The 15,017-nt window shown below is 35.3% G+C and overlaps 1 protein-coding gene and 1 non-coding gene across 2 annotated transcripts in view; one reads left to right on the top strand and one right to left on the bottom strand.

Moving 5' to 3' along the window:
- Window positions 1-15,017, bottom strand: part of LOC126007743 (histone-arginine methyltransferase CARM1-like) — a 255,607-nt gene that overhangs the window by 33,242 nt on the left and 207,348 nt on the right. Inside the window, 4 exon segments of the mRNA XM_049772770.1 lie at window positions 7,390-7,480; window positions 13,760-13,835; window positions 13,838-13,861; window positions 13,864-13,931. Of these exon segments, the coding sequence (XP_049628727.1) occupies window positions 7,390-7,480; window positions 13,760-13,835; window positions 13,838-13,861; window positions 13,864-13,931 (259 nt within the window).
- Window positions 6,356-6,456, top strand: LOC126033238 (small nucleolar RNA U13). The gene has a single exon (XR_007504360.1). It is a non-coding gene; the product is annotated as a small nucleolar RNA U13 (small nucleolar RNA).

The raw sequence follows: 15,017 nt of genomic DNA, 5'->3' as shown, positions 1-15,017 counted from the left end.
GGAGGAAATATCACACACCTAAACATTGTATACATTAATAGTGCTGAATTGGGGGTGGTACAATTCATTGATGTGGGACACACATGAAATTCAATATTCTTACAAGGTGCTAGTAATAAAATCTGTTAAGAAGTTGCTTTGAATCTTAGTTGCCATGATGGTCTACAGTTAGTGAAATAGGGACTCAGAAACTCTATCAATGGTCACAAGTTTAAATGCTGCATTGATTTTCTATGGAAAGCTAAGAATGTTCTGAGTATGCTGTCAGGAAAATCTAGAAACCTCTTTTTTTCTGGGAGATAATGGGAAAAAATCAGAAAGCAGTAGCTGATCAAAAACGGTAATGCTGTCATTAAACTATGCTCCAATGGACACAATTTAGATGAAATTTGAGAATATCAAAAGCAAGGAGGCAGCAATTAACTCTGGCAAGAATGACATAATTATAGTGTTAACAAGCAAAGCTGGAGTGGCAATTAGGGTACCTTGCCACTTAGGGATCTACAGTGGTGGTTAATAGATTCTAGTGTTATTAGAGAGATGAAAAAGATATAATCAAGTAGGATATTATTCAATTTGTTCAACAACAAAATGCTAGTTGGTGAGCAACAGGGTATCACCTGACATAGTGAAAAGATTAGAGCCCTCACCTAATTTCCAGATCTAATTTCTAGATCTGGTTTTTAATCCAAAGAGGACTGTTTTTATGATTGAATTAAAGCGCCCACCCCTTAAGGAAGAATTTTTTATATTATTGCAAATACAAGTGGTAAATATTCTCCAAAAAAACGTGTGTGTTGGTGTGTGTGTGTGTGTGTGTGTCTGTGTGTGCATTGTGGTTTTTTGTTTTGTTTTGGTTTGTTGTTATTGTTGTTGTTGTTTTTAGATTTTTGGACCACACCCAGGGATGCTGAGGTGTGACTACTGGTCTCTTGGTGATGCTTGGGAGACCATATGGAATGCTGGAAAATGAACCCAGATTGGCCATGTGCAAGAAAAGTGCCTTACCCATTGTCCTATCTCTACAGCATCCAAAGACTGATGTTTCTATAACAATACAACTATACCATATGAAGAGGACCTAGATTTTTTGAGCCATTCAAATAAGGACTCTAAACTTGATACGGATACTGGGAAATTTAGCATACTTTTGGTTAGTGAAGCTTCTGGAGGACAGATAGTAAAGGAAACTCTGGATTAAATTTATTTTATGGAATATCTAATGAGTTCCCAGTCATACTATTGTTAATCTTCCTCTCCCTGAGTGTACAATGGAAACAGATAATTCAGAGATTGGCAGAACCATAACAATGGCATGTGAAGAAAGGGCTATTATGATAGGGAAGAAAAAACAAAGGACCCATTTTAGAATCTAAATGGTCCTAGCCCCAGGTAGATATTATAATCACCTTTAATTTATGAATCAAAAAATTGTGTCTCAGAGAAATTAACATGAAGTTTTATAGTTAGTAATTGACAGAACAAAAAACCATACATAATTCAGTTTGACTCTGGAGTTCAATTCATGTAGCTTTTAGCTACTGCCTGGTTAACCTATGTTTTAATGTTCAATAATTGTAGTAAATGTAATAAGGCTATCTAGCATTATTTCAAACTTCTTGAGAATATTTTGTGGCTCCTCATAATTGATAATATATAGATATTTTTCTTAATATGAAAAATCCATTTAAAATTATATATAAAAGCTTTGTCTAAGCCCCCTGAACCAATTATTTTCAATAATTACATTAAACCCATCACATAAAGGAATTTTAAAGCTGGGAATAATTGTTCTTCATGACTGAGCCTTACTCTCTGGGGATGCTTTTAAGAATCTTAATAAAGGCCAAGAAATTGTCATCAAATAAGAAAAGGAAATAATTAATTATGTAAGTAACTGTGTAAATATCAGAATACAGTAACTGGGTCAAAGTGAATAGCTGGTAGGGCATTTGCCTTGCATGTGGCTGACTGGGGTTTGATCCCTGATATCCCTGAGTCTGTCAGGAGTGTATTTTGAGTGCAGAACCAGGAGTAACCCTTGAGTGCTATCTGGTGTGCCCCATCCCACACACAAAAAAAATATAGTAACCTTGTCTAATTAGAATCCTATAATTCATTTAGATAAAATAAGACTACAAGACTATGTGATTATCACAAACTTAAACTAAAATAAATTTTAGAATAAGTATAAATTTTTAAACAGAAAATGTGAAATAAGTAAAAGGAAAGAAGTGAAAGTTAATATCAAACTCAAGGTGGGAAAGTCCTTTCAAAAAAAGAAAAGGAAACTTGGGGAATCTAGTTACAAAAAAAGGTCTTAAGTTCTTTAGAAAATCATGACAAAGAAAATTATAATGCAAATTAAAATTCAGAAGAAAACACAACAAAGTTTTAGTATCTTTAATATGCAAATACTTCTTAAGAGTGTATTTATCTTTTAGGTTGACAAAAATGTATTGAGCTAGGCTAGATAATAGAGACACATCAGTAAAGACTACAGTAACTCTTTTGAAATGTGTAGTCACAGGAGGAGAGATAAATAAAAATAAGTGAGAACACAATATGGTAGATGGTGATAAGTGCTACAAAGGAAAATAGAGTGAGAAATGAGATAAAGACTGTAGAAAAAAAGATGCTTGTTTATAATTGGCAGTAGGTCTCTCTGGGAAAATGATTTGTGAGCAAAATCCTGATGTAGGTACAAGCAAGTCACCAGTCTGCTTGATTTCAGGCAGAGGAAATGGCAGTAAAGAAGAACCAAGTGTGATATGTTCAAGAGGGAAACAGTAAAACCAGTAGGTGAGGCCAGAGTACAGTGAATAAGATCGAGGGGGAAAGGGTAATAAGATAGAACTAGATCATGTAAAGCACAGGTTACTAAACAAATTTGACCTAGAGCCCCTTTTCAAGAAAAATAAATTACTCAGTTCTCTACCTGAAATTAACTTTGTTGAAGTAAATAAACAGTAAAATACCCAAAGTGCACCAAGGCTACTACTAACCTCCAATAATTCCAGCACATATGGGGAGTGTAATTTGCTCAGTTTGGGAAACAATGAAAACTGTCCAAGCAGAAGACAGGAAGATATTAGAATGGTTCCATTTTGAAGAGAATTATCTGAATTATGTTATTAAGATCATTTTACTGATGTCTAAAAGGTAGAATTTTGTAGCCCAGGAATGGCTTAGTGATTAAGAGCTTCTGGCTTGCAAATGTGAAGCTATGAGTTTAATTCCCATTGTTTGACCACATGCAGCAAATACGGCCTCAGCATTTCTCCTTTCTGCAATCCCCATCTCTACAAAAGAGCATGTTCTTCAGGTCATAGTCTGGTGAGTGTCTACCCTGCAGGCAAAGTATGTGACCTATAGTGTGCATTTCAACTAAACATGTGTGAGCACTGCTGTCCGTAGTGAGAGTTTTGGTGAGGATTAAGGCTCAGAGTGTGAATATGAGGACCACAAACCAATGCAAACTAATGTGCAAATCCCAGGAAGCACCACAGTCCAGTATGTGTGGTTCTCCTCTCACAACAACAGTAAAAATACAGGGTCACTCCTGGTGATACTCAAGAGGACCACATGCAGTGCCACATATTAAACCAGTGTCAGCTCTGTGCAAAATAACTACTTTAACCTCAATACTATTTCTCCAACTCCTTTATATGGTTTTGTTTTGCAGGGTAGATAGTGGCAGTGATGAAGGTATGCAGTTTACCTCTCTTAGATAGTTATACTTATTTATACTAATTTATGCATAACCAAATAGAGCTTTCAATACAGTTGGACACCCAGAGGCTATTCAGGGAAGAATTATGGCCTGTAGTTGTAACTATGGTAAGTTGTAACCACTTAGAGAGTATTTACAGTCCAGACTCTGAATGAAATCTGGAAGAAAGTAAATGTGATTAAAGAGGAAGACTTAGAAGAAGAAAAGCAGGAATTATTCCAATCTTATAAATGTGGGTCATGAGGAAGAAGGAAGAGTAAGGACTAAAAAGATGGGGCCAGAAAGAAAAGAGATTTGAGTATATAAGTACCAGGTCTGGGTATAGAAGTAAGGAGACAATAGTGTCAAGTGTTGTTAAGAAGAAAGGTATGAAGGAGACCCATCACCTGTGATCTAAGATCCCTTCCTTTGGTACTTTTATAGCTTATTTCTCAGGAAATACTCAAAGGCGTTCTTTTGTTTCTGCCTCCTTCTCCCTTCTCCCTTTTCATTCCCCCTCTTCCTACCCTATTCTCCTTCTCTACCTTGCCCTCCTCCACCTTTTCCTCTTCTTCCTTTTCTTCCTACCTCTCCTTATTCACATTTTTGTGTCAACCAATAGTGCTCAGGGCTTACTTCTGGCTCTGCAGTCAGGGACCTCACCTGACAGGGCTTGTGGGACCATATGGAATGCAAAGGATCAAACCCCGGTTGGCTGCTTGCAAGGCAAAAACCCTAAGGCTGGGAACTTTGATAACTAAATATTTTAAAAATACATTTTATGTCTGTTGACTAAAAATAAAGTGGTTCAAATGTACTATCAAAGAAATACAGATTAAAAATAAACTGGCCACTATTTTTTTCCAAATCAAATTGGCATCTCAAAAAATATATATCCGTATGGACAAGACTCAGCAGACATTCTCATATACCACTGGTGGAAGTGTTAATTGCTAAAAGTTTTCAACAGGGCAATTTGGCATAATGTAAGATTTATATATATATATATATATATGTATATATATACATATATATAAAAGGTTTTTTCTTCACACCTTTTGGTCCAGCAATTTTTGCTTCTAGCTGTTTATTGTAAAGAAATCATCAAAATGCACACTATGATTTTTATTAAAAGGATGCTCACTTTACATTGTCTTTTATAAAATTTAAAACAAAGAGCTCTGAATTAGAAATAACACATTAGAATTTTTGGGTAGTATTTATAAGATTAAAATAATTTACTGTACAAACTCAAGTACTAAAATAATATAATGTCAAAATAATAAATGTACAGTTAAGATAATTTAATGGAAGGGGTTGAGCCAATAAAAATGAGTTAGCCATAAAAGAAATGCCAAGCAAGAGAATATTAAGAAGATATGAGATAAGGTATGTTTAAAAGCCTACCCAATAGTGAAATAAAGCTAAGGCATTAAGAGAGAATACTTTGGCCAAATTCAGAGAAAACTTAATTCTGTGGGATTTGAAATATATTGTTTTGACTTGTGCTAGTTTTTCCTCCTTCCCTTTTCAAGTAGTAGAAACAAGGAAATTTAGATGTTTTTACCTAGAGTTTACAGAACCAGAATGGGAGATGACAAGGTAGATGTCTGTTGGTTTTGTCAATTCTGTCTGAAAATAAAGTTACAAGATATAGAAATGGAAATATTATATCCTTAGATGAACAGGTTTGTGTGTATATGGGTCTAATGGCAGATATTATGGAAGAATTTAAGTCTGGGTTGGGCTACATAAATGATACATATAGAAATATATATTTTAATATTAAGTATATAGAAATTGAAGAGAGACAATGTGATAGGACAGTGGGTAGGGCATATTCCTTTCTGACTGCTGACATGAATTTGATCCCTGGCACCCCAAATTGTCAACTAAGCTCAACCAGAAGTGTTCCATAAGTACAGAACCAGGAGTAAGCCCTGAGCACAGCCAGGTGTGACCAAAACAATAACAAAAAACAATAAGGTGTACTCTAGTAAGAAAGGAATCCATAAGATGATGCTGGAAATGTCTTGTAGAAGATGTGAATACTAGTTGACCTTTGAGAAAATAGAAGGCTTCTCTCTTTGCCTTGTTTTTGGACTATATATTCTGCCTACTGTTATATAGTGTTACAGTTTTTAAGGACAAAGACTTGAAAGAACAATATATTGTTGAGACCAGATGGACAGTGTACATGAGTACATAAATTTTTAACATTGTGAGGAATGGACTTAGAAATACTTTCTTCTTCTTGTGGCTATCTAAGGTAAGGCTTCCATATAAATTTCTTTGCTTATTAAAGTCACCACCTACCAATTTGGGGTGGCTAATTTTCATCCTTAGGTTTACACCTTGTGCTCTGTGTACAGGGGGAAGTTTGCACGTCAACAAATGGAGTCTATTCTATGAAGAGTCTCGTTTTATAAAGAAAAAGAATAGAAATATTAGTGTGGAATGAACATAACTCATATTAGTAACATTTATGGACATTTTTAATATTGCCAAGTTGTTTTGCTTTATCAAAAACATGTAAGTATATAACATGTGATAGATACTGTTCTGGGTTACTGCTATGTATCAGTACAAACTGTTAGTAATCCTGTCTGCAGAATTAAAGATACTTTAAGATATGAGGGTGTGATCCTTTTCTGGTTCATAAGCATGATGATTGGGTTTTCACACGCCTGTGTGATATGTGCCTCCCTTCACCCTTGTTATGTCAGCACATGACCCTTCTGACATGAAAAAAAAAAGAGATGAAGGTGCTAAATAATAAAAAAGAATAAAAGAGAAAGGAGTGGTATAAATACACACTAAAATAGATGATCAGGGCAAGTCTCACTGACAGGAGGTATATGATAAACACTTTATAAAAGTCAAGATTCAGTTATGTTACTATTGAGGGAAAAGTACTCGGGAGAGGCTAGATAGCAGTTACAAAGGCCCTAAGTTTGGTAACATGTTTTCTATATCTGAGGATTAACAATAAAGTTTTTGGTTGTAGTTGTGGAAATAGCATTAGTCCAATATGGTTCTTTTTTACAAAGTTCTCTTGATAAAAATCAATTCTCAAAAAAAAAATGTAACAAACACTAATTGAGAACTGGCAGTGCCTTTGTAGCAGTTCTCATTTTACCAAGAAATAAACTAAGTCTCAGAGTGTAAAGTGAATTATTCAAAGCCAAACAGCCAACTAATGTGAATATACTACAATACCTTTGGTCATCTTATGTGCATAAAAATGTATATTATTGATATGCTCTCTGCTGAAAACATTTCTAATAGAATCTTTTATCCAAAGGAAAGAAGTTGTGATGAAGATATGAAAAGCAGACAGGAAAGAGGGTATTATTTAGTAGTGATGTGGTTAGGACCTATTTCGGATATTTAAGATTATATTATTAGTTCCCTGACTTGTCTACTCAGCAGGGGTGGGGATGAGTTTGCTTCCTCAAGAAGACATCTGGCAATGTCTGGCAAATTCTACTTATATACATTGAAAAGGGGAGGTTATTGGCATCTAGCTGGCATAAGTAAGGGCTTCTGCTAAGCATGCAATTGAGTATAGGGCTGCACCCAAATTCTTTTTCCATTATATTACCTAAATGCTAATACTTTCAGAAGCTCTAGTTATCTATGAAGAAAAAGGAAGTGAATAAAGCAGGAAACATTACCAAAAGTTAGCTCTGGAGTAGTGTTCCATGTAGAGTTGTTCATCAGAAAAGGGGGCCAAGTGGATATCACTGAATGTCGGGAACATCTTTCCTAATGAGCAAAAGACAACAGACCTAAATGTTAACTCCTACTTGTCTTGTGAATAAGGGAGCATTTACTCAACCAATAAAGTTCTCTTATTCTAAATTTCAGTTATTACACATATGACTGACATGTATGTTTATGATAAAACATAACACTAAGTGGAAGATTTCCAGAGTTATAAACAACAAACACCAAAGCAACTGCACGTATGTTATCATCAGAATTTCTAGAGTTTTAAAAGAGGCACTTAACAAATTATATTGGCTTGCCTTTTTTGTAAACTCTGTGCTTGAAAGTTTAGGTACTTTCTCAAGCAAGTAACCTTTCTTCAAAATTGGGTTGAGACTATTATTTGGTGAAACAAAGGTATAAACCAAGAAAGGTTATAGAATAATAAAGAAAGTCAAATGATGGCACCATACCACAGTACAATGGTAAGGATCACAAATTAGTACAGGAGGAAATTTCCGAAGAATAATGTCTGAGGCAATACCTCAGACATGTTGGACCATGAAAATTTGTCAGTCACTAGTATACATAAAACTAAGCTCAACTATATAGAAAACCAAAGTAGGGGTCAGAGCAATAGTACAGTAAGTAGTGTGTTTGCTGTGCAGTCAGCCAACCAGGGTTCAACCCCCAGAACCTCATATAGTTCTTTAAGCACTGCTGGGAGTGATCCCAGTATGGAGAGCTAGAAGTAATCCCTGAGCACCACTAGGCGTTAGAAAGAAAAGAAAATGAAGAAAATGGAAAGGAAAGAAAAGAAATAGGAGAAAAGAAAACAGAGAAAGGAAGGAAAAAAGAAGGGAGGGAGAATGGGAGGGAGAGAGAACGAGAGGGGGGAAATAAGGAAGGAAAGTGGAAGGAAGGGAAGGGAAGGGAAGGAAAGGGAAGGGAAGGGAAGGGAAGGGAAGGGAAGGGAAGGGAAGGGAAGGGAAGGGAAGGGAAGAGAAGGGAGAAAGAAAGAAAGAAAAGAAAGAAAGGAAGGAAGGAAGGAAGGAAGGAAGGAAGGAAGGAAGGAAGAAAGAAAGAAAGAAAGAAAGAAAGAAAGAAAGAAAGAAAGAAAGAAAGAAAGAAAGAAAGAAAGAAAGAAAGAAAGAAAAAAGAAAGAAAAAGAAAGAAAAAAGAAAGAAAAAGAAAGGAAGAAAGAAAAAGAAAGGAAGAAAGAAAGAAAGAAAAAAAGAAGAAAGAAAAAGAAAGAAAGAAAGGAAAGAAAGAAGAAAGAAAGAAAGGAAGGAAAGAAAGACAGAAAGAAAGACAGAAAGAAAGAAAGAAAGAAAAAGAAAGAAATAGAAAGAAAGAAAGAACGAAAGAAAGAAAGAAAGAAAGAAAGAAATAGAAAGAAATAGAAAGAAAGAAAGAAAGAAAGAAAGAAAGAAAGAAAGAAAGAAAGAAAGAAAGAAAGAAAGAAAGAAAGAAAGAAAGAAAGAAAGAAGGAAAGGAAGGAAGGAAGGAAGGAAGGAAGGAAGAAAGAGATAGAAAGAAAGAATAAAAGAAAGAGAGAAAGACATAAAGAAAGAAAAAGAAAGGAAGAAAGGAAGGTAGGGAAGGAAGGAAGGAAAGAAATAAAGGAAAGAAGGAAGGAAGGAAGAAAGGCAGGAAGGAAAGAAGAAAGGAAAGAAAGAAAAGCAGGAAAGAAGGAAAAATGAAAGGAAGAAAGAAGAAAAAGAAGAAAGTAAAAGAAAAAGAAAATTATTCTAAGAATTAAACAGGGATAAACAAAAACTAGCAAAGAACAATTATAATAACCAAATCATAACTCAGTACTAAATACTATCAGCATTGTTGTAATAAGAGAACATTGATTACTGACTTAACTAAATAATACTCAGGCCCATATTTACTAATATTACATTTCAAAATCCAAAAAACCCACTGCAAAACCACTGCAAAAAAAAGCAATGTATTTATTTTTTGTAAATTTGAAGACAAAATAATTTTGTGGTAAAACTAGTCACTGTATACTTTTCATTAGCATGGTATCTATATTAATATAATGTGTTTCATTATGAAGTGTTTTCTCAGATCCCACCAGAGGTGTTAATAAATGGAATATGATTGTATTGCCTTTTCAAAGGCCTCTGGATTCTGAATTCTGCAATGTATCTGGTACCAACAACTTTGAGTTAGGGATTAAGAGCTTAAAGATATTGGAGGGTGAAAAAGTAAAGAATCATTGGGAAGGGATACTGCTATCCAAAAATGCTAAATCTTACACCAAGAATAACAAAAATATAATTTTATACCAAAAATGTAGGTTAAAAATAACAAAGAAACATCAAATGGAATTGAAAAGGAGAGTCTTTGGGGTTAGTCTTGTATGGGGGAATATGTAGACCAAAGTCACTATTTTTATTATTAGTTTTTAAAATTGTATATGATGTTGTAGATCATGTCTTATTTTGATAGAATATAAAAATTGATAAAATAAGTATCCAATTCTACTTGCCTCGTTAAATAGCCAACTATTAAATTTCATATTCATTTCAAATATCTGGAGTCAAAAGATATATGGTTATTGACTATTAAGTTTAGAGGGACTCGTAGGATATAACTGAAATATGTTAAAAATGCATCATGTGAAAAGCACATACCAAATGGAAAAAATTTAGAAATAAATTTTTTAAAAAACCCTAAAAATAAATAATTCTTCTTTGGGGGCATTAAGAAAGAAATCCAGTGGCCAGAGTGATTGCACAGTGGGTAGGGCATTTGCCTTGCATGTGGATGATATGGCATCCCAAGCCTGCAAGGCGCAATTTTTGAGCATAGTGCCAGGCAGCCAGGAGTAACCCCTGAGCCCCACCAGGTGTAGTCCAAAAACCAAAATAAGAGAGAGATAGAAATACAACCTATTTACTTTCATCTCCATAATTCAGTTTTATCACATGAATACAAGGCTTCCAAGAACCTTCCAGACTGTATTACAACAAGAATGTTAATTAAGTTCTTAATGTCATGTATAGTTAGCTTCAGTTTATTTATTTTTACATGTTTTCAAAAAGTGCCTATTTCTGACTCAAATTTTGAAGCAAGAAGGAGATTATATATGAGTTGCAAGCTTAATTGATATGTAATATACTTTAGAAATTTTGGTGAGTGTGTGCTGCACTGCTTATAAGCTCTTTTAAATTTTTGCTTTCTCTGGCAATCAAGGTAGATAGAAATACTGGTTACTTAAAATAAATTAAACTGGGTTAATAAGTTGCAGCTTCCCTCCAAAGTATTTTTTTTAAACTTGATCAATTCACTTCACTCTTTAATTAGAAAATAAATAAAATATGCATGCTTTGTCTGGAACATATTTGCTCTCTCTGATCAAAATAGTTTAGGATTAGTTTTGTTTTTGCTTTTGTTCTTTTGTGCAATATTCAGTGGTTTTCAAAAGTTGTTCTTGATTCCGTGCTTAGGGAGCACTCCTGGAAGGCATGGGGACCATATGTGGTTCTGGGGAATCAAACTTGGTTGGCCATGTCCAAGGCAAGCTATCTACCTTCTGTACTATCTCTGGCGAAATAACACACAAGTCAATCTATTTGCTGCTTGGTGCCAACTAGAGTTTAATCCCCAAGAATCCTCAGAATGGTCTCTGAAGAACCATTAGGAGTGACTAAGAACACAGAGTCAGGAGTAAACCCTCAGATATGGCCTCTAATTCCTTCTGATCACCCATTCCTCAACAAAAACAGTCATGGGTGTGGTTTTAGGACAAACAAACCTGGATTCAAAATTCCCATTTTGGCACTAATTTAAGGTGAGTCCCTTAATACATTTCCCCCCATTGAACTTCATTCAGTTTTCTTCTTTAAGCATCCTCAGGTTGAATCCTGCTAACCCAGGATTATTTGAATAGTTGGAAATCTCTTTGATGGAGCAGGAAGGTGTGGGGAGAGCTTTCTTATATACTGAAGTCTTTTTTTACCAGCATCTGTGATTCTACCTAAGAGAGGCCATAACATCTCTCAGAAGTGACAACCAAAAATGTCTCAAAACATTGTCCAAAGACACCTAGGGAAGGGATACAAAATTACTGCTCAGAATCTCAGTTTCTACCCTTTAAATCAAATAAAAAACCATCATAATTCACACTTTGGAGGGTTTTTATAAAAAAGTTTATGCAAATTACTTAGCACATATAGATTTTTGTAAGCACAAAAAATAGATTTTATATTATCTGAATTATCTGTAGTGTGGATAATATTATATGTAGTCAGGATAATTATGTGTTTCTCTTTTAGAATAGCAGAGATATAGAGTAAAATAAACTATGATTAAAATAAAAGAGACTTCAGAGAGTGTCTTATAAGAGGTCAGTACTTAAAAGCCCTTAAAGAGGGGTGTGTTATGTTGTGTGTGTGTGTGTGTGTGTGTGTGTGTGTGTGTGTGTGTGTGTCTGTCTGTCTGTCTGTCTGTCTGTCTGGTCTGTCTTCAGGCTTCTGGGCAAAGACAGGTTGTGAATATCAGGGCAGACTTGTGCAGCCTGTTGGTTCAATGCTCTGCTCTGTCAATGCAGTCCTATGGTGGACAACATGTCCAGTGAGTGCTGAGGGCTTACAGGGAAACTCCTGTCAGTACATTCAGAGAAGGGGTGGGCCATGTGGTGTTTGGGATTGAAGGTGGGATCTACTGAATGTCAGGCGATGTGCTCCAGTCCTCTAGGCTATTTTCTTTGTGAATTTATCATGTTATTTGCAGGGTGACAGAATTACTGTTAGTTTATTCTTGGCTCTGCTCAGGAATTACTCCTAGCAGGATCACTCTCTAAGAGATCATATCTATGCCATGAATTGAACCAGGGAGACTTTGTACAAGGCAAGAGCTTAAGCTTTGTGCATCTCTGTAGCCTAAAATTTGTTTTTGTTTTTGTTTTGTATTTTATTTTGGTTTTTGGGCTACCATACCGGGGCCGCTCAGTGGGTTACTCTCTACTTTTAGCGCTCCGAAGAAATGGGCTCCTGGCCGTCGGGGGACCATATGGGATGCCTTGCCGGGATACGAATTCCAGGTTCGTCTGGAGCCAACGTCTATCAAGGCAAATACCCTACTAGCTGTGCTTATCTCTCCCGGGCCCCTATCATTGCTATTTTTAAAATTTGATTTTGCAACGCTGGTAATCAAACCCAGGACCTGTGGGGGGTAGTTCTCATACCCTCATCCCAACAAAGTGCTCTACTGCTGAACATCCACATCCCCCAGCCTCCAAGACTTTTTTTTTTTTTTTTGGAGAACCAAATTGAAAGAGACTATTTCTAACTAAGAATCATTACATCCAGAAAGTTAGCAGAAGGGATCAAAAACTGTAAGTTTGAACTGATCTACTAGATCAGTGGTGGGCAAAACCTTTTTTTTTCAACTGAGCCAAATTTTCGTCCAATGCCACGACTGAAATTTATTTTGAGAACTACTTTTTTAAAAACCGAAAATACATATGAGTGGTACACTGTTTTTAGATTCAATATGTTTTTATTGAGAATATTCTGCATGCAAGTATCCACATAGGTCGGGAGGATACAAATAACACAACTAATAAAACTAAAGAACTTTAGAACGATAACATTAAATTCCGTAAAATTTGCCTTACAATGGTAGAGAAAATTACATCCTGACAATGGCTGACAAAGTCACAAACACTAATGTGAACATTGGCCTTGGTTCTAATCAGAGCTGTGTGGAGCCGGCAGGGCTCGCACTGACAGAGGCTAAGAGCAGAGTCCTGACTCCTGGAGCGGCCACCCAGCACACAGAAGAGCCGCATTAAAAAGTGGAAAGAGCAGCATGTGGCTCGCGAGCCATGGCTTGCCGACCACTGTACTAGATAATATTGAACACTCTGCAGCACAATGCTATTTTTATTTTTGGGGGGTAGATGGCAGTTGTATCCAAGCGCCCTGGAGGCCACTACCAGAGATACTCAGCAATCAGACTTGTGGTTCAGTATTAGGACCTGAGGTGCAGTGCAGCTTGGGCCCTGCAGTGTTACGGACCTTCAGGGTTTACACTGTTGGAACTTTCTGGGGCTATACACCTGCTCATGTTAGGGAGGTGATGTGGTACCTAGGATTTAATTCTAGTTAATCCTTAACCCCTGTACTACATCCCTATTTTTATGAGTAAAAACTAGCTTTTGTGAAGAATAAGATAAGGAATAAGAATAAGATAAGAAAATCAAAGAACTAGTCTAAAAGAAATGGTTTCTCCTTTTCTTTCATAATTAAGCAGAAAATGACAAATTGTGGGGAAAAACAGTCAGTATTTTCTAAACTGCCAATTGACCCAACTCACCATTTGCTTTCAACCATTTTCTTTGAGTCTGAAGATAACTTTCCAGCATCCTTTCATTGAATAGCATGTATCCCATGAGGTTTCAGAAATGATCACATCTACAAGGCCTCAGGAAGTGAAATTTCCTCAATTTTCCCAGGCAAAACAATAATTTTGCACAAAAGATGATTATGTTTTTACTAGCAGTCTGTAAAAGAATAAAATGTGTACCATTAGTATATAGATTGCCTAATGAAAATGGTTTGTTGTTTGCATGTGGGTATGTTCATACATTTGCCTTTGGGAAATAATGATTTTCAACATATTTCCCATTGTTTCTACTGCAATAAAGATATCACAAAGCTCTATTCAACCACATCTTTATATATAGTTAGTGATCCTGATGCCTTATAAAATTATCCCTTGATCTTTGATTCCAAAACTTAATAATTCAATGTTCATTAACCTTTCATTATAAGTATATTTTACAATTATGTATTCATTTTCTTCCGTGTCTTCTGTTAGATTTAATAACGGTGAACTCTCTTAAAGTAGGAACTTGGAGACATCTATACTTATTATATTTTTTTAAATGCCAAATAGACAAGGACATTTTTTATTATATTTATGTCTTTCTACTGCCTGGAAAAATGTTCCTAACAAATTCCTTACATGCACCAGCATATATACAGAATATACTTTTCCAAGTTGTTGATCCATAAAATGTTTAGAACTATAGAACTCCATTCCTTGTCTTTATTTTATTTTTCTCATTTTATATAGCTAGTGGATATACTAATATTCTATAATGGAAAAAATTCTATAAAATATTCTATATTTTGGTAACTTTTCTCATACACTATACACAATCTTGCATTTTATATGTGCCTTTCACTTTCTTATCACATCTCCATATACCTCTAATTTTTCTATGAAAGTTTTAACTCCCCAATCTCAGCTACTCAAATTTATTAAATGACTTATATACTTATACTTTAAAAATACAGTAATCTCCCCCTGAATAGCCAAAAATACAATGAGAAAAGGAAAAAGGAGGACTTTTCTTCTATCAACTTAAATTCTACTATAAAGCTATGGTAATCTAGAGAGTAAGGTACTTGAACAAAAAAGAGACTTTCAACCCAGGGTATAAAATTGAAAGGTCCATAGAATAGATCTATAGCTAATCTACAACATTGGAGGCTAAGAGGTAGTGTGAAACAAGGAAAATCCATCAACAAAATGTTGGGGAAAGATCAGCAACATGTTTAAATAAGTT

Source organism: Suncus etruscus, chromosome 1, assembly GCF_024139225.1.
Source record: "Suncus etruscus isolate mSunEtr1 chromosome 1, mSunEtr1.pri.cur, whole genome shotgun sequence".
NCBI classification, from domain to species: Eukaryota; Metazoa; Chordata; class Mammalia; order Eulipotyphla; family Soricidae; genus Suncus; species Suncus etruscus.
This window is presented reverse-complemented; position numbering and strand designations above follow the sequence as displayed.